The following is a 22,554-nucleotide window of genomic DNA, read 5'->3' on the forward strand; positions in this document are numbered from 1 at the left end:
AAGTGAGAGCGACGTTATCCTGAACACACAACTACTGGACTCACCGGGTGATTATTGCAGCTCTATTTTCTATGGTCAAAGTCACAGTCTAGATATTTGAACTACGCCACTAAAGACCCGTCGAGTGAGGGTACACACGTGGGGATGGTGTCGTCAGTAAACACGTCCAGAACACATCGGCTTATAGCAGGCAGCTGGTGGGAAGGGGAGGCCCGATCGTGTGCTCTTCTTGCTCTCTCTCTCTCTCTCTCTGGGAAACTGGCAGTATGACTGCGTGGGAAAACTGCAGAGGAACTATGAACAGGATCAGAGTAAGAAACATGTCCAAGTACAGGAGACTCCGTTTACGGTGGAATCATGAAAAATTAGGTATGAATAACAAGAAAAAGAAAATCCCAAAAGTCCTAAAAAAAATAAATAAATCATGAATTCTTCCACTAGATCTTTGTACTTGTTTTCTCTTTATAGTTCATGATGTGATGGTGCTTGAATCTCATCCTCCCATGTGCTCAGTCTCTTCCTATTCATTCCAAGATTGACCCTTATTCACACGGCTCACTGCCAATATCCTTGCAGCTGTTGAGGTTGCTGGGCCTGAGAACCCCAGGGGAGAAGCTAAAGGGGGTGGGAGAGGAGGGGGACAAGGATGGAGTCGAGGTGGTGGGTGAAGAGGAAGAAGAGGGAGTAGCAGTGGGAGTAGGGGAGGAGGACTGGCTGCTGGGCAGGGACAAGGAGGAGGCTCGCTGCTCGCGTAGAAGGCGGTGCTGACGGAGGGTGGAGGAGAGGAGCAAGGCCTCAGCACTCAGGCCGGAGGCTGACAGGCTTGCCAGGAGGGCCTTCGCTTGGCTTGAGGAGGCTGTCAGGGAGGGCATCGCCCCCTCATGGGTGTACTTCCTCAGGCCAGGGGCAAACGCTGCCACGGGAGGAGAGGCCAGTCGGCCAGAAAAAATGCCCGATCTGATACCAGAGAGGTATGGCTCAATACTGCCACTGGTGCTGTTGGTCCCCAAGGCCTTGTAGAGCAGGGACACAGAAGACAGGAGGGGGTAGAGGTGGGACGCAAAGAGATGAGGTTTTCAAGGATCGAGGGGGAAATCATAAAAAATGAAAGTCTCAAAATTGGTTGAGGCTGGGCCCTATCCCCCTGCAGCACCTTCTCTTATGATTACAGTCAAACATGCCAGTGTAAGCATGCTTGCACACACACACACACACACACACAGGCTTACACTCATCCACAAATGCACACAGAGAGGTTTTCAGAACAGATCTTAATAAACACTGGAGCTGTGAAAGTTGCTGATAAAATAAAGGGAGCAGGTGGACGTGTGTATCTCTGCAGTAGGGTGAAGAGGAGGAGAAGGGAGCTGAAGAGGCTGGACAGGGACAGGTCTCTCACTGCTGCAGGGTTGGACGGACAGTAGACAGGCAGGCCGGGGGGTGCAGGGCGGCACGGGTTCACACAGGGTGACGGGGGTGGGTGAGGTTGCGCCGCAGGAACAAGTGTCAGAAGAAACATGTAGTGGAGGGGTGGGGAGTGAAGACAGAACAGGAGACAAACATAACACATTGTTATTCAGGTTGATAGCAGCATGTGCAATGCAAGCCACAACGCAGGCTGTCATCTACAACATCACTGATACCACTGATATGGTGCAACAGTGAAAGAGGCTGACTGCAAATTAAACTGTCGCCTTTATTTTGACACTTTTAATGATGCTCAGTCATTAAAAATGCAAGATATTCAAAAGGACATTGTCACAGCCTTTATGTAATGCAGGAACACGTCAGTAGATGGCAATGTTTCAACAGTATGAACCACATTCACAACATTTAGAGTATTTTTGTCTCTTTAGCAAAGGTGAATGCCTCCGATAGAGAGAGCTGCCGTGCAAATCATACCACAACAGCAACAGGTTGAGTCGTCAAGAGCGTCCTTTCAGTAAAGTTTGACTGAGGCTTTTTATAACAGGCAACCGGAGAAAAGTATTTGCCGCGGCTCTTTAAGTTTTACAAGGTGTTTGTTTTGGGATTACAGGGATTAGCTATGCATGAAAAGAGAGCAGGTGTGCTAGTCTAGACTGCGCTGCTGGGAGGCTTTCACCTGCTCCGATGCATTTCCAGAGCCTGTGCTGCCAGCCGTTCCCACAGAGCCGGCCCGTTCCTTCTGCTCCAAACACTCTTCTCAAACCTGCCCAGCACATTCACTCTGCTCTGTGAGTGTTGGAGAGCAGACTCCCTTCGTCTCATGCACTCGGCCGCCCGGCAAACGACAGCCTACACGGACGGGCCCTCCACTGCTACCACCGAATGACCGGCACCTTTAACTAGCCCGCTCTCAACCGCCAGAAGTCATAAAAAGCCAAATGGGAAATGGAAACAGGGTTTTGCGGCGTGAAAGTGATTCACATTGTCATGCTCTCCTTGATCTGTGCCAAAGCAAACGGGGAGAAATTGTGGCTTTGAACTGTCTGTTCTTATCCAGCACATTGATTTGAGGCATCCTCATGCTTGGGATGTTCTAATACCTCTGAGTGAGGCTTTGGTGAGCAGACAGCTCGGGCTCAGAGGCACCATCAGAAAGGCTTTGTTCATTTTAACACCCACAATTAACACACGCAGATAACATCAGAGACGAACCTAACAAAGAACCCGATGCTCTAAAGAAAACATTAATGCTGCTTCTTTTTTTTTTGCTCCAACTATCCAGTCTATTTATGCCATATCTTCGCGGAAGGATTTCTGAGACTGTGGCAAAGGGCTGCAAAGTATGGCACTTAAAATCTCCCCGGATAACCTGATTGCAGTGCCACAGTTAGACATCAGATTTTATCTCGATTACAACAACTTAAAATTGCAGATGCTAAACACATTACCTGCATAACAACAAAAAGTGGCGCCACTGCATCTCATTTTAGCTGATTGCAGCGGCTACACATTGACATCTTAAAAATGCAAAATGGTACCTTCAGCTGGCTTTCACAGCATGTTAATGAACACCAGCTGCCTCTCAAGGAAAATGCTGGAAACATGCATTGCTTGGATAACCAGCGGTGGTTAACTTTTTATATTTTCAGACATTTAGATCGATGCATGTGGAGCGGGCTGGAATGGGTGACAGCAGAGCTCTGGGAGACTCCAAAGTGCTGTGCTCATTCCTTGGGCGCGTGCCCCGTTCAATATGCCCCAGAAATGTCATTATCATTTGGCTAGAGGAGGCAGTAGACAACAAATTAAAACACAAAGGGGAGTTGGATACGGGGGTAAAAGTCTGGGGTCACATTTAGGGAGTTATGGCCGTGGAAGGTTTAAGAGAAAAGACACCTTTACCTTCAGTTGTGGGACGAGTGGAGAGGTCACCCAAGATGGGCTCTTCTGATTGTCAGAACAACAACATTAGTCAAAAGGGCAGATCAGCAGTTTTAAGATAGGGGGTGAAATGTGGGTGTCTTGGCTCAGACAGGGAACAACTTAATCATAAGGTATAGTAAATGTAACAGTTTTGACTTGTACCGCACGATTTTATTCTTTAATAATAACCCAGCTTAGTTTTTAGCTGTCAACAAAGAAAAGAAGGCCTCATTTTTGATTTTTTTTTTTAGTGGCTGTGATTAGAATTTCTCCTCAGAAGGATATCAAGCCTGGAGTCAGTGAGGGGTTAAAAAAACACACCGGGTGAAGTGAACGGGGAGCCGGCAAAAGTTCTTAATTAGCGCTTAAAGTCTGTATGCAAATCAGCCAGCCGCCTCGATAATTTGATGAGATGAGCTGCAGATAATCAGCGTGTTTTTTTTTTGTTTTTTTTCCCGTGCCTAGCCCGTGCTCAGCTGTTTCATTGTACTGAATTTAAAACGATTTAGTCGACAGATTTCGCTCCATCCATCTGTAAGCTAAATTGTCGGGATACTGTTTTCTCGGTCTTCGAACGCATCAGATGGTGGAGAAAATGCTGGGGTGTCCAACAGGATGTCAATACTTTTGAATGAAATGTCAAATATATACACGAAGCAGCAATTTTGATATCTTTTTTCCATCATAGGCAAAGTTGTTTCTTGTCTCTTTTTATAATAACACATTTTATTTCATGACCTTTGCACATTTCAGTCAATAATGTGCCCCCCTCATTCTTGAGACGTCTAGCAACCTCAACGACTGCTAGCAGATTTGACGAGTACGGCTTAAAGCTATGGAATTAACCTTCCATAGCTTTAAGCCCCTTCTTCTCAAGGCTGAGCGTGGCAGCTTACTATCTAAGAAAGCCTTTTTTGTTACTCAGCACCAGAATAAACTGACGAATGCTCTCTGTTTGATTTTGACACCTACACCTACTAAACTGACCTCTCAACCTCTCACTGTGAAGTCTACCACAGCTCACACTTTATTGTCTAAATCAACTGGTTCTGTGTTTGTCTTTGTTATCCATCTTGCAGTTGTGTCACCTTTAAACAGCTTGGCAACAACTTCCCACGCTGCCAATTAGCCTTGGGTGTCCACTGCCGCCTTCACACGTGCGGCATCCTCTCACAATGAGTGTTTTGAACAGTTTGCGGACAAAGAGGCCGTGTCGCGTGCGAGCGCCATTCAAAAATAATTGGATTAATTTTGCTTTCATTACAGTGTAGGAGTGTAGGCATCCACTCAGCCTCCGAATCTCAGGGAACGAGCCAGACTGACAAAAGGGAGAGTGAAATGAAGAAAGGGGCAGCACGCGTAAATTGCAGGGTTGCAGAATGAGGGAAAAGGAAAAGGGAGACATGAAGAAGAGGAAACGTGAAAGACTTAATGGTGGAACGAGAACTGCCCTCTTCATATTGAATAATCCCTGATTGCCAGTGACTCAAGGGGGCGATTATTACATGGCACTGCAGAGATTCCTCCCAATCTTCTCTCAGTCTGATGCGACCGAAGCTTCATTACTCTCCCATCTCTCAAATCTCTCTCTCTCTTTCTGCCCAGCACCCTCGTTTCTCTGCAATCTTCCAGACTGAATTTGTGTCTGAATGCTCTGTCACATTCTGGGGGTTATGGAGGTTTAGATGCACTCCACTGCTTCGGTTATTTTTCAAATTACATTGACATTAAGCTTTTTTTTTTTTTTTTTCCCTGCGCACGGTGCAGAAATCTTCTCATGTCTTTACTCAACTGACATGCTTCAACGGTTCAATTTCCTTGCCTCTGGAGGTCACCTAGCATCCTCATGTGTCCAGTCCTATACCTCACTTTAAACCTGTAAAACCCTAGCCAATTAAAATCAAAAAAAGAGTCAGCTATAAGGCAAGGGTACAATAACAAATGCACACACTTGTTTTACACCTTTTTAATGAGTTTAGATCTTGTAATTAAAGACGTAGCTGAGAATATAAAATCAGTGCTAGGTAATTGCAGTTACTCCTCAATGACGTTAACCCGTCTGACACATATCTCCATGGAACAGAGCCTTCAGAGGATCCTTTGATCCATGTAGTCAATCCCGTGATAATGAGACTGCCAAAAAGTGCGACTTTGCCATCAAACAATTTATGATCATTAGCTAAACTGGTTTCAAATTCAATTACTGCTGTCTTTTTAAAGCAAAATAATTAAGGCAGGATCTTCAACATGATACATACTAGAGTGAAAGATGAAGAGCGGCGCATGCAAGGAGAGGACTGAGTGGCAGTGAAGAGTGATGGTAAAGACATATTTATGCTTGATCTGGTGTGTAGAAGGAAGAGAATGGATGAATGAACCCACGCATTCTCCTCGCTTTAAAAACTATTGCTCCGATGGCTCGTTAAAGTTGTGTGGAGGTGGTACAACACTCAAAAATTTTGTATTTGAACAAGATCATGAAATCTTTTCATGATCATCATTTTTTTTAAACCTTAATTCTTTACAAAGCTTCTTTAACAAACTTAATTGTTTCTGGTCAACATTTAGAAAACAGATCGGGCACTGGCACTGCCAGATCAAGCATGGTTCGGCCTCAACCGTGCCAAGTATAAAGAGGATACCTGCTGCTGGCCCATCTTCAGGAAGTCCTCTCTTTTGCCACTTTTAGTCTTGTCTGTGCTGTTCTGCTGCAGGTGCTTCAGCTTGGAGGCTGCTGAGGAGTGGAGAACCTTCCCAACGCTAGAATGATTTCCTCCCTAAGAACAGAATAAAGGAGAGAACAGCAGAAGAGAACAGAGTCAATTTATGTTTCACACCTCTGACACACAGTACATGGCTGCAAATTTAATTTCTCCTCTACGGTGCCTTCGATTTATGTGCCAGACACACATCAGCTCGGTAAAGTTTGACTCCAGCAAGCAAGCCTGTCTCCTGAGACCAATGAGGTTTTTAAGATCTGGACTATCCACTTCACAGAGTTTCACCATCCATCAGTAGAAAAAGACAAAGAAGAGAATAAAGAAGCGCGGCATCAAAACTGACGTTGCGTGGCCGGGCCTCACTGCAGGATCCACTAGACAGTGTGCCTAATGATCTTTCCCACTGAGTTCCTCCATCGACTGTCTTTTCGTGTCTAATACGCACAAAAACAAATACACGTCCAGTCAAATATCCCTCCAGCTGTGCCTCTTCTGCACAGACATTAGCTGACAAGAAAACTAATAAAACATGACCTGTCGTAATGCCAAATAGCCAGTCTTTCCCCGCTGTAGCAACTCAAGACAGAAAAAAACTGCTTACCACCTTCCTTTTAGCCACATCCTGTTCTTATTGTCAAGCGTGTTAATCAAAAAACAGAGCGACAATGGGGCTTGAGAGCTGATCACCTGTTAGTGTGAATCTGACGAGTTCACCAGCAAACATTAGACAAGACTAGGAAGCGGGGTCATGTTGAAAAGATGAATGCGGCTGCAGTTGGAGTGATGAAATAATGTGTGAAGACTCTGTAATCTGCAGCCATGCCCGCGGGAATGCTCCCTGGCTCTACATCAGAGGGCTAAAACTCACCATGACAGTACAACTGTCAAGTATTGCAGCCCGGCCCTGAGTGGGAGGCTACTTTGGGAGCAACAGGGAATACTATGCAGGCTGTCAAGATGCGTCAGTGAAGTTGCAGCTGACACAGGAACTCTGCAAGTCTTTTGATAATTACTAATCTCTTGTTGTGTTGCGGTCAGCTGGAGGTGAGTTGAAAGGAGGCTGCTCGAAATATCTGATGACAGAATTCATCCTATGGTCATCACATGTGGTAGGAAAGACTGGTTCTGTGTTTTCTTACCCTTTACATTTCTTTAGCAAGTGTCTTATGTGTGTACTTCTAATGTGTCACACTACACAACATATGTCCTTGAGCTTGTTTAAATATAGCACACTCTCTATTAAACATGGTTTTGCTTATAACAGTTTCTGGGGGAAAGAGAGTTGATTTAGAGGCAACGCAAAGATGAGAATTCAGAACTGTGCAGAGAAAGGTGAAAAAAAGAAGTCTTATTATCTACGCATTTATTTTCTCATGCCTGTGTTACCAACGATGGAATTAGCTAGATTTACAAACAGAAAACAGATGCCAGGACAACTCAATAAAGAAACAATTATCGACTCTGGGCTCAGCAGGAGAGCAGGTCCAGCACTAATCGCAGGAAAGACAAGTAGGTAGGGAGTCTGTTGCCTGTCCCCTCTACACATTTTCGATTTCAAACACAATTAGACGCCGATTTACTCAGGGAGCAGACATCAGAAGCTTGAAAGTGCTTGAAAATCCCAAAAATCATCCACAGAGAGGAAGTGAAGAAGGAATATAGAGCATGCTGCTGCAGAGCAGGAATCTACACGGCAGATGTAAGAATTAAACCTGGATTGATGCTGGGTTCTTAGGTGATGGTTTGGGTGGGACTGGTGGCTTCTTGGCCTCTGGTGTCAGACAAGCAGGTCTCTGTGAAGGAGTGGTTGTTCGGGTGTAGATCAGGTCTGGAGCAGGATGACCACTGATCTCTATCAGGGTGTTCTCCAGCTCTCGAATAGTCTCCTCCAAGCTGTCCAACCTCTTGAAGGTGTTGCGTCGGACATCTTCAGTCCTTCTCAACCGACTGGCTGAGACTGGCGGTTCCACAGAGATGTCTGACTCACTGCATTCAAAAGGGCTGCTTACCGCACTCTCCTTTACCTCCGGTATCCTCTTTATTTCGGCTGTGTGCTGAAGTTTCAGAATGCTATCTCCTGTCTCTATCCCTCTTCTCAGAGCCTCCAGCAGAGATCTTTGCTGGTCTGGGTGGTGGGAGGATATTACTCTGGGTTTGGGAACTGGTTTGGACGAGTCCAGGAGGGAATACAGCAGTTTGTAGGCCTCCCTGGCAGTTTTCTTCTCTCTGAAGAGCACTAGGAGAGGCCGTTCACTCAGCTGGACCTTAGAGACTTCTTCGATCTCTGGTGAGATGGTTAGAGTCTGCAGAACCCCCATAGTACTGAGCTGTTGGGCTTTGAGAGGAGACACCACCCTCATCTCCAGCTCTGTCAAGAGCAGGGCAACTTCCTGTTTCATTTCTTTATCCAAACAACACTGATCCCTCTGAGGAGGGCTTTCAAATCCCTGCAAATGTCTTTCCCTTGAAACGACAGACTTGTAGACTGAGCGGTGACCAGTCCAATCTTGTGATGGACTCTCGCTGACAGGGTTATTTGCTAAATCTCTGACGGGATCCTCTGATGGGGGTGAAGCTGGCAAACACTCAGTCAACACGATGTGGGGAGCAGGAGAACAGTGCCTCTCCTACAAATGAAGAAAGCACTTGAAGTTTAAATTTAAACACGGTCATATGAGACTGACGATCTCTGCATAAATAATAAATAAGCATAAGGAAAAAGAAAAGTAAAGTTATCAGCTTGTATGTAATGTCTAAATAATACTAGCATGTAATCCGTTGCAAGAACCCTGTGTATTTTCTGTACATAGTAACTGGCTCACAACACACAAACAGCACAACATCAGCTGCAGTCCCTGTGCTGTGAAGAGATGATGGCATTTATAATAAAGAAACTACATGTGAAATCTGGTTTGTGTCTAAAATACAACAACCAGTGTGCAAAGAATGGTAGCTGGTGATTCCTGTGTGTGGTTGTAGGGTTAAGAAGAGCAGAGACAGAGGCTTAACAGGGCAGCAATCCATATTGCTCAGGGTCGGCCAGAGCGTTACCTCAGTCCCTGAGGCCTCAGAAGGCCACAGGTCCAGTCTGGAGGGGGCTACACTTTTCCTGCTGTGTGGGCAAATAGAAAGGGAACGGGGAGGGGGAAGAGAGAGCCTGAGCGGGACTCTCTCAAACAGCTGGGGAGGGGAAAAAGGAAGTTAATATTAAGATAAAAACAGAAACAGCCGCGGAATAATCAAAATCAGTTACTGTTGTCTCTCTGAGCCTTGAAATTTCCGGCAAGCCATCTCAAAACACAGCTCAAGCAGCTATCAGGGTCCATCTGTCTGGCTGTGATCTGTGAGCCCTGGGTGATGATGTGAGTGACTGAGCAGTATGTGATCTTTGGGCTCTCCCTGTGCCAGGGGCAAGGGGACATATGGCACCTGCTGCTTGAACATGTGGTAATGATGGTGAGCATATCTGCACACACATTGTGCGTATGTGTGCACAGCAAAGCCAGTGGAGGAGAGGGGACGTAACACAACTAATAAAAAGACTGTCATTTTCCCATTCACTGAACATCAGACTATTTAGGACATGAGCTACATGATGATCAACCGATGCTCCATTTACCTCCAGTTCGGCAGCGATTTTCTCCTCCTCTCCTTCCTCCTTGTCCCCAGAAGCCAGAGTGGGCGGTGTGGATGCAGGACGAGGGTTTTCGGACATGGCCCTTCTCAGTTTTACATGAGGCTTCTGACCCTCAGTCTCTTCAGATTCAGATTTCTGGAATCGCAATACAAAATAAGGCTCTTACCAGATCTGAAGGCAGTGTTAGAAGGCAGTGTTAGAAGCTTGTAACTTGAACTATTTATTTACAAATTCCCAATGTTATAATCCATCTGGATTCCCACAATTGCAGAATTCAATATAATGCGGTACTGGTGTAAAAATTGTGCAAGTTAGTTTATGAATTTACCTTTATGCTTTTTCCAGGAATTAATGGCTCTCCACTGCGAGAGGTTATTCCTGGAGAAGAGGGGAAACTGCGTCTAGGTGGAGGAGGTGGAGGAGACTTGGAGGGTTTCTCTGTGCGATAACGAGGTACTGTCAGCTCATCTGGAAAGAAAACGCATCTTTAGAAAGAATTCATGCTTTCATGTATTCAGTACTAAATGCTATGTCAAATGAGTTTTCGATCTCTGGTCTGCATCATAATATCGTGGAATGAAACACAGAGCTCTCCGTCTTACCAGAACCACGTCTGGATCCTCCCTCTTTCCCGGAGAGCTTGTGCTGGGGCTTGCTGACGCGGTGCTCTGGGTTTCCAGTGCCACTCTGCAGGGTGTGCATGGCTGGTGTGTTGGAGGAGGGCTTGATCTGCTTGGCAGCAAAGTCCAGGTCTGGAATAGCCTTCATTAGCTCAGCCTGGGTCTCCTCCAGCAGCCGGTTGATGTCCTGGGCGCTGTACTGGGTTAGACTGGCCCGCTTCTCCTCCCAGTCTCGCTCTGCTGCCTGTGAAGGGAAGAGGTGGATGTTTCTAAATCCACAGCTGTGATGGTGCCTTACTGTATTGTCATATGATTTGTAATAAAGAGTGTGTAGAGTAGGTGGTGAGAAAAAAGAGAGAAACTGTCAAAAACAGCAGAACTTATTCCTACCAGTCGGACCTCCACGGACAGAGCTTTGTCAGCAGCAGCACGCCGCTCCAGCTCCTCCAGGGCTTTGCCCTTGTGGGGGACAGGAGGATGATTGTCCTTGTGAGGGCCAGATGGGTTACCGTGTCCACGGCTGAGGCTAGAGTGAGGGCTCCAGTTGGACAGGCTGTTTCCTCCAAGGTCACTGATGGTGAGTGGAGGGCTTGTGGGGATGTCAAAGTCTGGAAACTTTCTCAAGTCCTCGTTGTGCTTTGATGAAGGATTAGAGAAATCTTCTTGTTTCTTCCATACCCCCTCATTGGCTTGTCTGGCAGGACATGGAAGACAAAATAATTTATCAGCAGTCCGAAATCTTACACTAAAATATTAATTATGCATGACTTTAAGTGAAAATACATTTAGAAAAATCTCTAAACAGTGAAGGCTGCAAGCACTGACTTCTTCTTGTACAACTACCCAAAAAAGAGGAGAAAAACAAGATCAGCTCCTTTATCAGTGAGACTAATTAAACCACAAAGTGAGATGTTTTTTGGACATGAGGCTGATTAGGAGATAGAGAGCTGAAGGGCAAATTAGTCCAACTCCACACTCAGTATGAAATGAAAAAGTCTTTCTTTGCGTGACTGAAAAGGGCCTTCATGACAGAGTCCCCCAGTTATGCCACTTCATCACCATAATACCAGCAGCTTGAATACAGGAATATTTTGTATGGTTTTAAATTATTTCTCTGACCACTGAGTATTCAGTAATGCTCAATGGTACCCAATCAATTTTCCTTGATCCTTTCCACCATATTTTAGAAATCCATATGTTCTGTAGATACACAAAGAGGTTTGAAAACATATTTGGCAGATGTACAAATGGTAGATCATGCTCCAATTAATTACAAATGGCTAATGTTGGACATTTCTGACTGTGTCAAAATATCTGAAGAATGCTTCTTCACTGATATAAAGGATTTTTTTTCAACGTGTTGGTCTCTAACTCAGTGTAAGGACAGTATATCAGAACTGTCATACGGACACATAAACTGTGATGCAGGTTCATACTTGCGCATCGTGGCAAGGGTGTCAGTTATGGTCTTGCAGCGTTTTAACAGGGCATCAAGTCTGTGTGGCTCTTCTTTAAGGAATTTGACGGCCTCCACCTCCACTCGAAGCACCACCCGCATCTTACTCTGCAGGCCTGGGAATTGATCTGTAGGAGAAAGCACAGGAGTAAAATAGGAAGCCAACCACACTCTATCAAACACAACCACTTTTGAAAGATGCTAAAAGCCTTTTGTGGTAATCAGATATAATATTTTTGAACTACTGTAAATGGGCAAAGAGCGAACTGAGACTGATTAAATGTTGCAGACTGGCTGTGGGTGACCAAGACTGTTTGGTGAGTAATTAGGGTTTAATAAACTGTCCGCCAGAGTAAGAGACTTCGTTTTCTGGTTCGTGCCTGTGCACAGAATGCAAATGTGCCAGCATGACTCACTTTTCAGCTCTGTGAGTGTTTCTCCCAGCTTTCTCAGAACGGTGGCCTTCTCCTCCAGCTCTTGCACCGTCACCAGCTTGTGGTTGACAGACGACTCCTTCTGGATCTCCTCCACGGACTTCTCCAGGTCGCTGAGATGGTAAAGACAGAAGGCTGAACACCACAAATCCCTCCGCTACACTTAAATCTTACCAAACATTTATCTCAGAATCATGTTAGTCAAGTTTCAGTAAAAATGCTGCCAATAAACTGTCTCTCAATCAACTGGCAGCTACATCAACAGTTCTGGACAGAAGAACTGGAGGAGTATGAAGTGGAATCTAAAAGTTTCATGAAGAAAGTGAGGTAAAAAGAAACATACTTTTATAATAATAGCATATAATGTCTTGAGAAACAAAGAACAGTGTTCGATAGATGCACTGGTGTTAAAAGAAAGGACCAACTGAAGGGCACTTTTGAATCTTTAGGAAAACCATTTGAAAATTAAATTTCACAACCTTTGTGCAGCAGTTCATAGCTGAAATCCCTCAAGTTTACTATTTCAAATGGAAAACCTTCATAGCAATAACTTACTTTCCATCCTGACAGAAGCAAGGAATTACTGCAACTCCTGCAGAACATGGTTATACAGCAGAGAGACAGCTGATGCCACATTACATCATGTCCCATACTAGTCAATGTTAACTGATTCAATCAAGAAATATTACCATACAGTTTGGTTATCTGGACAATGATTCATTCTTTGAATAGCAGTGTAATTAACAAACACAATAGCCGGCTGCCACTAGCCGAGAAGAATAACTGAAATCGATTAGCGGAGATCAACCAATTATTCTCAAACCCAAATGCTGCTCAAAGTAAGATTCAGGAACTCTTCTGCCACTCAGAGTGAAATCCAAGAACCATGGTGAACGTCTGAAGTGAGCTATCTGGTTATTAAATCTCAAGGTAACGCTCCGCGCTCGTTTTTCAGTCACTTTAATTAGCTGCTGGACAATCTCACACCTCAGATCTTAATAAGCATCTTGACGCATGCCGGGCTTAATTACAGTTACAATTTCATCCTATCACTGCATCACCCCGTGAGTCATGTTATTGTAAAACAGATATGAATTTCTTTTTAAAGCAATTATAGAGGATGTGTTAAAAAGTCATATTAAACCATACAACTGTCAACGTATATACTGCAATACCCTTGCACAGGAATTACAGAGGCATTCTATTTTGTGATATAATATTATTAATTAAAAGATTTACTGATAGGTGGAGGATTTCAACAACTGTCATGAAAATAAGCTTTGCACTGTTACTGACTGGAGCTGCTGGATGATGAGCTCCTCTTCATTGAGATACTTAAGTCTCTCCTCCTCCACCAGGAGGCGCTGTCTCTGCAGAGGATCCTCCTGCTTCCTCAGGGCGTCGGCCACACGCACGTTCAGCTCCGCTTCTGTCCGCTTCAGCAGAGTTCGCACGGAGTCCTGGTTCTCTATCTGCACACACGCACAATATTACTGAAGTACAAATACAGTATATGCCGCTCTTACTTTGGCAGGTCATGTTATACACTCAGCAAATATTTTCAAAAGAATTCTATCAATGTTAGCGTGGCTGGCCTTAGGAGAATAGCTTGTTGAAGTTATGAAATTTCAATAACTGCTGAATAGGAACACAACATCAATGAGGAGAACTGGAACAAAACAGAGTTTATTAACTCAGTTGCACTCTTTGTTTTGCCCTATCCTCCAGAGCACAGGCTACATCCTCTTATTTAACTCGATGACCTTGTCTGCCTTGTTGCTTGAGAACATTCTGAGTAATCCCTCACCGCTTCTTATTTTTGAGTTTGAGCCTTCACGAACTGAGCAGCGTGTTCTGTGGAAGTTGTGTGCATATTCATTTGTGCATATAATATTTAACCAACAGCAGGGAGCAGGGACACCGGGAAGAAAGTGAAGGCTCTCTGTGAGTGTGAACTCAGCTCCCTCTCAGTGTTGTGAAAGGACTATTCTACAGGACTACTGCATGTAATACAACTCCCTCGGATGCAATCACCTGGTAAGCAAGGAAAATTAATAATTGATCAGCCTTATGTTCTGGGAAGTGAAGCACGATAACAATACAGCAAGCATTTATGACAATCCTGCATTATACAGGCAGCAGAAGTGACGCAGATCCATGAGACCAAAAACAAGGAGATATTAAAGAGGAAATGCATTTACAAATAGATATATATATATATTTATCATGCTGCTCCTCACTCAGCTGCCTGTCTCTCCTTCACCCTCTCTCCTTGTATAATTCATGAGCCACATGTAAAATTCAAGCTGCTGGCCATCGCCACGGGCAACAATATATGCTTAGGTGCAGAGGTCACACGGAAATGTAAACAGGAAACTGTCCTCTCTGCACACGTGTCCTCTCTCTCTCCATCTCACTATTTGACCAGTGTAATAACCCTCTGTGATTGCTGTCATATAACAAATACAAGCACTGCATGCTTATAATCTCTCACTCCTATTACTCTTTCTTGTCTTCTTCAAGAAACTCCACTCTTTCATATCATTTAACTAGTCACCTCTTTATGAGACCTCCTGCAGTTTGCTTGGCACCACTTGAATAAGAGACAAATGATATACGGTAAATACTGTAAGGATCTCATCTCCACATTTTTGTTAACTCTTCCTTGTGACAGTTTGTGTATTTCTGTATTGATTGTCATCATCCGTACTTCTAGCAGCATTATTAATCCTCAAAACACACCATGCCCTCATTGTGTCATGCAGTACAGGGATGAAAACCTGCACGTGGCCTTTACTATAGGTGCAGTATTGAAGTGAAGATCATATAAACATCAAAGTCACAGCTCTCGGATACTATACATACGTGTTGGAATACTGTACAGTGTTCGATAACAGCTGCATGAACCAAAGAAACATGTCAAATACCGGAGTCTAATTTAGCCCTTTTCTACAAATTTTCAAGAATCGGTGGAGCTCACATTGAATAATGTGGTCTTGCAATATGCATGACATGCATGGCATCTGCTTTCTACAGACATCGCAGGTGAGTCAACAGTCAATTTAGATATTTCCACTTCACTTCAGCGAAAATGCCTCCGAGTTCACCTGAATACAAAAACGGTGTCCTGGTTTCTCTGGAAAATCCACCGAGCACGCTGTCAACACTTTCACTTAATGACGCTAGACTGTGAATTATGCAGCCTCATCAGGAAGTGGAGCGGTTCATTTTTACACTGTACATGTTAAACGCCATAAACAAAAACACATTTGCCTCCATTACATTCCTTTGGAGGCAGAAACTTTTGGAAAGCTGATTAGAACACATTTGCTCTACTTTTCCCTGCCATTTGATGCATTACACCTCTTTCACTCCGAGTTTATATTTCCATCTACTGCCTTTTACAAATGCTAGTGCATCAACTGTGATAAACTCAATTTTACTGCCTTTCATTTGACTTTTGCTTTAATTTCCTGTTAGATTCTGCTGCTCAAATAGTGACACATCACTTGGAATTGAGCTCAAACTGTTTTGGAAAATGTTTTCTTACTCTCTCCTACTATAAGTGTATAATTGCTGATTAAATGACATGTAATTCATGTATAAATGTGTATAAAAGCTACAGTTAAAGTGGTGGAAGATGAGTTACGAATTCGAACATTGTGGAAAGTATTTCACAGGTACCAAAGAGCTGGTAATAATGTCATAATAATAATGTTTTACAGTTTGAAGGAACACATATTTAAAGGACCAGATAACTTTTGCACATAGGATATAATATACCTGCGTCTTGCGTAGCTGGGTGAGCTGTTTGCGCAGGTCGGTGGCGTTTTGCTGCAGGCCGTGCAGATGGAGCTGCATCTGCAAGCGGCCGACGCTGTTCACGTGGATTGCGTTAGAAGGCGGCGGCGGCATCAGAGCTAGGGGGGCCGACGGTGTGTTAGCTGCCAATCAACAGAGCAGGACACGGGGGTTACCGGGAGGTCGTTGGGAAACAAATAGGTTAGTTTGCTGCGCTGTGCTCCGGTGAGATTTGCAGCCAGCCAACATGACACACAGTACAAACAACAACACACGCGCACACACGCACACACACACTCAGCGAAAAGTCCCAAAGAAATATGCATATAGAGAAAATCAGGGAGCGCACACACACAAATGCAAACACACACTGGATTCTGTGTGTGAATGCAAAAATAAAGCTATAATCGTCCACTGGGAGAAATGTGAGCACATGCTTTTAGTAACCCATAGAGAACTGCGATTAGTCTATTAAGTCGACACACAGGGATAACCATGCTCTTATCTTCACACAGGCCTTTGTGAGTATGGCCATTGACCCATCAGATATTTGTCCACACATACTCATAAGCACTCAAAGGAGTGTCCAGTGTGTGACAAAACAAACCTCCGAAATTTTGAAAGGAACAACCAAGTTTCAAAAAGGAGAGACAGAGACAGGACGAGGGGAGTCCGCTCTCTGCGAACAAGAATAGACAACCCCAGCTACCCAGCCACCACCACACACCCATACAGGGGGTAGAGAGCTAGGAGAGATGTGAGAAAGGACAAATAAAAAAAGGGGTCATAGAGTAAGAGATGGCAACTACCTTTCTGCTTCCGCCGTCCAGCTGGAATATAGAAAGAGTGAGCCGGTTACCAAGAAATTAATGAGTGATAGAGAGACAAAGAGGGAGAGGGAAGTCTTAAAAGGTCATAGTTACAGAATGATGGTCCCAGAGAACACTTTTATTGACCACAGCAGAGAGAATAACTGTGATGACGGCTTAGTCTTTTGGCAGCGTATCAATTTGCGAGGAGGCTTGGAAGACAACTGCACTGGGCCTGTAAAGGCCACAGAAATGGTTTGTGTGGGCCAGGAGAGGAAAGTAAAGGGGACAAAAACAGGTTTCATCTACTATAACATGTTGAATTCTAGAAAAAAAAAAAAAAAAACATTTGTTCAGTGAGTTAAAAAAAACAGATTTGAACGTAAAATTCAATCTCCAAGGGAGAGAGATCTAAACCTTCAGATTGCTTCAGCCTGTATGTCTACCTCGCTCAGGAGGTTATGTTTACAATTTTGTATGCTTGTTTGTTTATTTAACACCTTCCAAAAGCTCCAACGCTGTTAGACAGTATATATTTCTGTTTTTTGACAGAGCTGCGCCAGCACTTCACCTCACGTCCTGTGTTGCACTTGGGAAGTTGACACCGATTTTCTGATCTTACTCAATAGGACAATACTCATGCGTCTTCCGCTGGCACTAGGCTGCTCCCTTAATAGCTTGAACTGGCCTTAACAGATTTTTATAATGGATTTGGCCAGCCTTTCATTGCAAATGGTAAATTAGCCATTTGAAACTCTTTAACTGCACTAATTAGAGAAAAGCTAAGATAGTGAAAGAGAAACAGGAAAAGAGAAAAAGAGATGAATGAGGTAGGAACAAGTCCTCGGTGAGCGCTCAAAGGTGCTTTAAACCAACCCAGGTGCATTTTCTTTTTCAGTGTGTTTTGTTATGGATGAGGGGAATGAATTAGACAGCTGAGCTACCATAAAATCAATCTGCTGATTGTGAGGCGTTCAGCAAGCAAATCACTTTGTAACCGTGGCAATGTGTACAGTATGTATATCAAAGGTACTTGTAGTTCAGACTGCATCCAGTTTGGTGTACTGTGCACTTTATTTAGCCCATTAAAATGTGGGAAACATTGCATTCCCACTGGAGATGGCAAGATTGATTTCATTAGGAAAATTAACTGGCAACCACGCTGAAAATCTAATAATTGGTTTAATCATTTTCCTAACAAAGGATTCAGCAATGCTTTGTCATATGTGGATAATCATCGCTGGCATCCGGGCTGTTGGCCAGACGGCATAACTACACGTGTGCAGCTCTTGATTTGTTTGTGTAGACATAACTGGACCAGAACTAAAAGGCAATAGTGTACCAACAACCTGCTGACAAATCCTCTAATCCCTGGACTCAGACGTTGTCCACACTCCCGTACTGTCCAGTTTAGATAAATTAGTCTTGACATAGGAGGTTTAAGGCGTGCGTAGATTCTGGCGCACTGTTAGCAGGGATATGAAAACAGTGAATCTCAGTGTTAGTAACGGTTCACAGTGATGCTGCACAATGTACTCACTTCCAGTGGCGGAGCCGTCACTGTTGGTTTCGGTCTTCTCGCTGGAAGAGAAAGGTAATGGCCGTGAAAACTCCGTCCCTTGGTCTGGAGGGCAGCCCGCCATCATGCAGAGACGCAGCAGGCCACATCTGAGGATCAACGGCCACAGGGCAAGGCAATTACAGTGCTAACACTAAAAGCAGCACTACTGGACACTATCAGATTGACTGCATTAACAAGTTATCTTCTTGTTAATCAACAGCTATTGTGTACATGAGGGTGAAGTGGTCAGTGTAATGAACTCAAAATCTACTGAAACCCTATCTTTGACATCTCAGCACATACATGTAGATCAATAGCACTGTCCTCTGCAGCTAATGCTTGGTGATCTGTACTTGTGCTGCGCTCACACAAGGTAATGTACCACTTCACAGCTATGGAGCTGATAATGGCTCCATTAATAGCCTGCTGCTTTTCTGTCGATAATGCTGTCTATGTGTCTTTAAAGAAACTGTGTCTGTGACTTTTAGAGGGTTAATGGGGTATAATGGAGAGTCTTACGTGCTGTCACTGTCTGGTGCTCTGGTCAACACACTCTGAACCAGGCCAGTCAGGCTGGCTATCTGCTTCTCCATGGCCTCCATACGCTCCAACCGATGATCCCTACAAAAATACACCATGACTGTTTTAGAAAACTCCTCCTGATACAGAAAGCGTTGTAGGTCTGGAGGATTCTACTAACGCTACAAAATGATAGATTACGAAAAACTGTCAGACTCCTACTGACCTGCTATTGTCCGAGTCTTGTCCAGATAAAGAAGAACCAAAACCAGGTGTGGCTCTGCTGCCCTCCCCAGGTCCAGCTGGTAGACACAGAGGCTCTGAACTGGAGCTAGGCCTTGACTTTGGGCTCTCCACAAACACAGAGGAAGAGGCAGAGTCCTTGCGGAAAGACTGCCTGACAGGTGAAGCTCTGCTGGGTGAGCTGGAGTACGAGTCCCTATCCCTCAGCTGCATGTCAGGGATTTTCTGCGGGGATGAAGGCGGCATGCGAAAACCCATGCCCAGAGTGGCTGAGGAATATGTGTCAGAGTACAGGGAACCTCCAGGTTTGTAGAGAGAGTCCTCCAGGTCCCCTTGAAGGGCAGCGGCTGAGTAGGTGCTGAGGGAGCGCACAGAGCCACGGCGGTACAGGCCGGTGGAAACAGGGAAGCTAAAGGGGTCTCCGATGGCAGCTAATGACTGGGTGGAGGCAATGCTGAGGCGGCCCTCGTGCATTAAGCTGTAGGGATCTGCATACAGCCCCTCGTTCTTCATCAACGCCATGTTTTTTGCAGAAACCTCTTCATCAGGCTTGACGTCACGGCGCTCCAGGATGGCGCTGGGTGAAGAAGACAGGCCTACGTTGGCACCATGGCCGGCAGAGGGGTGGTGCGGGTGTCGGGACTGCTCGTGCTGGGGATGGGGCCCGGCGAAGGATGGAGGGCGTCCGCCGCTGTAGGAGAGACGTGAGCGGGACGGAGAGCCAGAGGATGCCGAGGCCGTGGAGGAAGGAAGGGTGTTGAGGCGGCGCGTTGGGGAGGAGTCACGGGAAGAATACACCATTTCCCTCTGAAATAAACAAGCAGGGATGAGAGTTACCATAGAGACCTACGGCTGAGCGTGCTCCGTTTCCCATGAGTCAGCTGCACATGAAGATGACTGTGGTCTGACGAACACTGTACAGGCTGTCATCATCTGCAGATGCCAAAAGAGGATGATGACTTTCTAAAGGACCAATTATTGGTAAAATGGCAAAATGTTGCCTCAGAAATTGGAATTTGTTTTATTTAATTAGACAACTGACAGAATTCGAGAGAATTAGTTACGACTTAATCAACACAGACTGAAATCTGAGTATGTATCTTTAAGGGCGTGGTGACAGGATGCAGGAGATAATGTTGCATCTTACCATAATTCATAATTTCTGCTCAACATTTTCGACTTTGCTTTCATTTTCCTCTACCTGCATTTCTTTATAGAGCATCAAAAAAACAAAAACATTGTTAAATATTTCCTAGTGGTTTCTGAATCACCCTCTGTCTCCGTCCTTCCTGCTGTGGATTTACTCCTGTTGTTTTTTTTGTTTTCTTTTGCATTTCTTATTTCCACCTTACTCCCAGCATCATAGCTCTACAATGACATACAAAGGAAACGTGGCAGCGTGGCAATGCAATTTGTGCTGCTGAGCCTTCACGTCGAGGAACAAATTCATACATAGCTGTGAAAACTCTATTGGCACAATTCAAACAAGTATCCAAGCAGATTTTAAAAAACAAGGCTTAAACCTTATGCTGCTCCACAAGAGAGCACCAGACACACAAACGGCAAGGGATCAGACGAATGGCAAGATGCTTGTTAAGATTCAGCTTGCGTTTCAGTCACCAGCAGTGATAAAGAAGAAACAGAGCAGTGCATTTCACACTTAATCATGTCGGTATTTCCTGGTATCAAATTGAGCTTGAGGGTTTATTAAAATGTAGATATCCTTCTGCAGTTTATGGGTGCTGGTCAGTCTTCTCTTTACTCTTTTGCCTTTCTGTATTTTTGCAACAAACGTGCATGTGAACACACACCACCGTTCATGCAGACAGAATATACACAGGCACAATTGCTTTTCATTACCCATTTGCATGGTTAATAGCAGTTCTATTCTCAATATCGTGTGAATAATGCAGATGGTAAGCAGGGTTTTGTAAAAAAAAAAAAAAAAAAAAATCTCCCTAAGGTTTCCTTGATCTTTACTGAAGCAGAAATAGCTTGGAATGTTAAAATATGCTCATTTCACAGTGGAACATTGTTCTCTGGTGTCTGCACAGCAACAGATGGCCTACTTGAAGATAAGAAAACACATTTCCAGGAGGAATACCTGTTAAATTACTAACCCAAATACACTGCAATAGCTTGCCAAAGTTACCACTGAAACTGTTACCTTGCCAAAAAAGGACGCCACTCCTCTTTATGTGGCGTCTTTTTTAGGTGCAGTTTTCAAACACCAAACTTGCAGGAGATCAGAGGCAAGTCTTTCTCTAAAATAACCCTATTCACCTCCCAGCTCCCCTCTGCTCACCCTCAGGTCTCCATTAGCCAGGTGTGCTGCAGCAGGGTAAGAAGCATAGATAGGCTCTTTGCGGTAAATCTTGATGATGCTGCGGTCCTGAATGTCCCGGACGTCCTCCAGCTCGTAGAAGACGTTGCGGGCCTCGTCTTTGATCAAGATGGCCGTGTTAGGTGACTTCAGCATGCCCGCCGTCAACTTCTGAGGGAACATGTGGACGATGAGAGCATGCAGTGTGTCCAGGCTGCTCAGCTCGTGGGTGATGTGGACCCGACGCGTCTCATCTCCGTACTGCAGGAACAACACGCCTAGAAAAAAAAAGAGTGGGAAAGATAATTGATTCACAAGTTGATGTCTTCAGTAATGAAGTAATGATTAACTTCAGCAATTCTGTCAAAAAGTGAGACATGTTTCGCTGTTTTGCACATCGTGGTGTCAACTATGAACCAAATGTTCTGCCTTTTGATATAAGGCACTGACAGAGTAACACAGGAACGTTTTCTTACTGAATGTGAGAATAGGATCGTGTGATCTGAGTGAGAATTCACAGCTAAGGTGCAAAGATGCATGCACATGTTGACTTTTTACTACTGCTTCCTATTCAAAGTGATATAGCCATAGCGGGCGTCACGTAACTCAGAAATGGCCCCACTTCATAGAAAACTTGTGCTAGAGTCTGCATCCCTTGATTTTGTAGATAAAGACGAGGCCTGACTAACCTGAAAATTCATCTTCATACACCATGGGACAAACAAAAAGAACAAAGCAAAGAAAGAGTCAGGGATTAAAAGTCAGGGAAAATGTGTGAGATACTGCAGACAACTTGGGGAGAGAAGAAAACAAAGACAGTGGTTAGTGTAGAGAGAAGGGAGACAGTCAGGTCTGTGTTCTACTTCTGTTTGAACTTCTCATTCAACATGACCTCATCGATTCAGGCGCTTGTTTGACAGCCACGCGCTTTTTTAAATCTGACCAAACCTGATTTAACATGACACCTTAGCCTTTATAAGTCTGGACACACTAATCTTACATTCACTCCCAGGCCCCTTTGTTGTAAACCTGTCCTTGACGCAACTGTTGGCAGCTGCCCAAACATATCCTTAGTTTTGT

At 44.5% G+C, this 22,554-nt stretch overlaps 1 protein-coding gene across 1 annotated transcript in view; it reads right to left on the bottom strand.

Annotated features, from left to right (window-relative positions):
* Positions 1 to 1,316: 1,316 nt before the first annotated feature.
* srcin1a (SRC kinase signaling inhibitor 1a) overlaps positions 1,317 to 22,554 on the bottom strand; it is a 90,097-nt gene continuing 68,859 nt past the window's right edge. The window contains exons 6-22 of the mRNA XM_084571047.1: positions 21,457 to 21,752; positions 19,135 to 19,958; positions 18,909 to 19,010; positions 18,369 to 18,496; positions 16,829 to 16,849; positions 16,002 to 16,162; positions 13,515 to 13,690; positions 12,201 to 12,331; positions 11,765 to 11,912; positions 10,719 to 11,022; positions 10,311 to 10,572; positions 10,037 to 10,176; positions 9,691 to 9,843; positions 9,123 to 9,251; positions 7,784 to 8,698; positions 5,994 to 6,128; positions 1,317 to 1,401 (exon numbers count right to left, since the gene is read on the bottom strand). Of these exons, the coding sequence (XP_084427173.1) occupies positions 1,396 to 1,401; positions 5,994 to 6,128; positions 7,784 to 8,698; positions 9,123 to 9,251; positions 9,691 to 9,843; positions 10,037 to 10,176; positions 10,311 to 10,572; positions 10,719 to 11,022; positions 11,765 to 11,912; positions 12,201 to 12,331; positions 13,515 to 13,690; positions 16,002 to 16,162; positions 16,829 to 16,849; positions 18,369 to 18,496; positions 18,909 to 19,010; positions 19,135 to 19,958; positions 21,457 to 21,752 (4,031 nt within the window). The 3' untranslated portion in view covers positions 1,317 to 1,395. The remainder of the gene's footprint in view (positions 1,402 to 5,993; positions 6,129 to 7,783; positions 8,699 to 9,122; positions 9,252 to 9,690; positions 9,844 to 10,036; positions 10,177 to 10,310; positions 10,573 to 10,718; positions 11,023 to 11,764; positions 11,913 to 12,200; positions 12,332 to 13,514; positions 13,691 to 16,001; positions 16,163 to 16,828; positions 16,850 to 18,368; positions 18,497 to 18,908; positions 19,011 to 19,134; positions 19,959 to 21,456; positions 21,753 to 22,554) is intronic.

This window comes from Chelon labrosus (assembly GCF_963514085.1).
Source record: "Chelon labrosus genome assembly, chromosome: 21".
Classification (NCBI taxonomy): domain Eukaryota; kingdom Metazoa; phylum Chordata; class Actinopteri; order Mugiliformes; family Mugilidae; genus Chelon; species Chelon labrosus.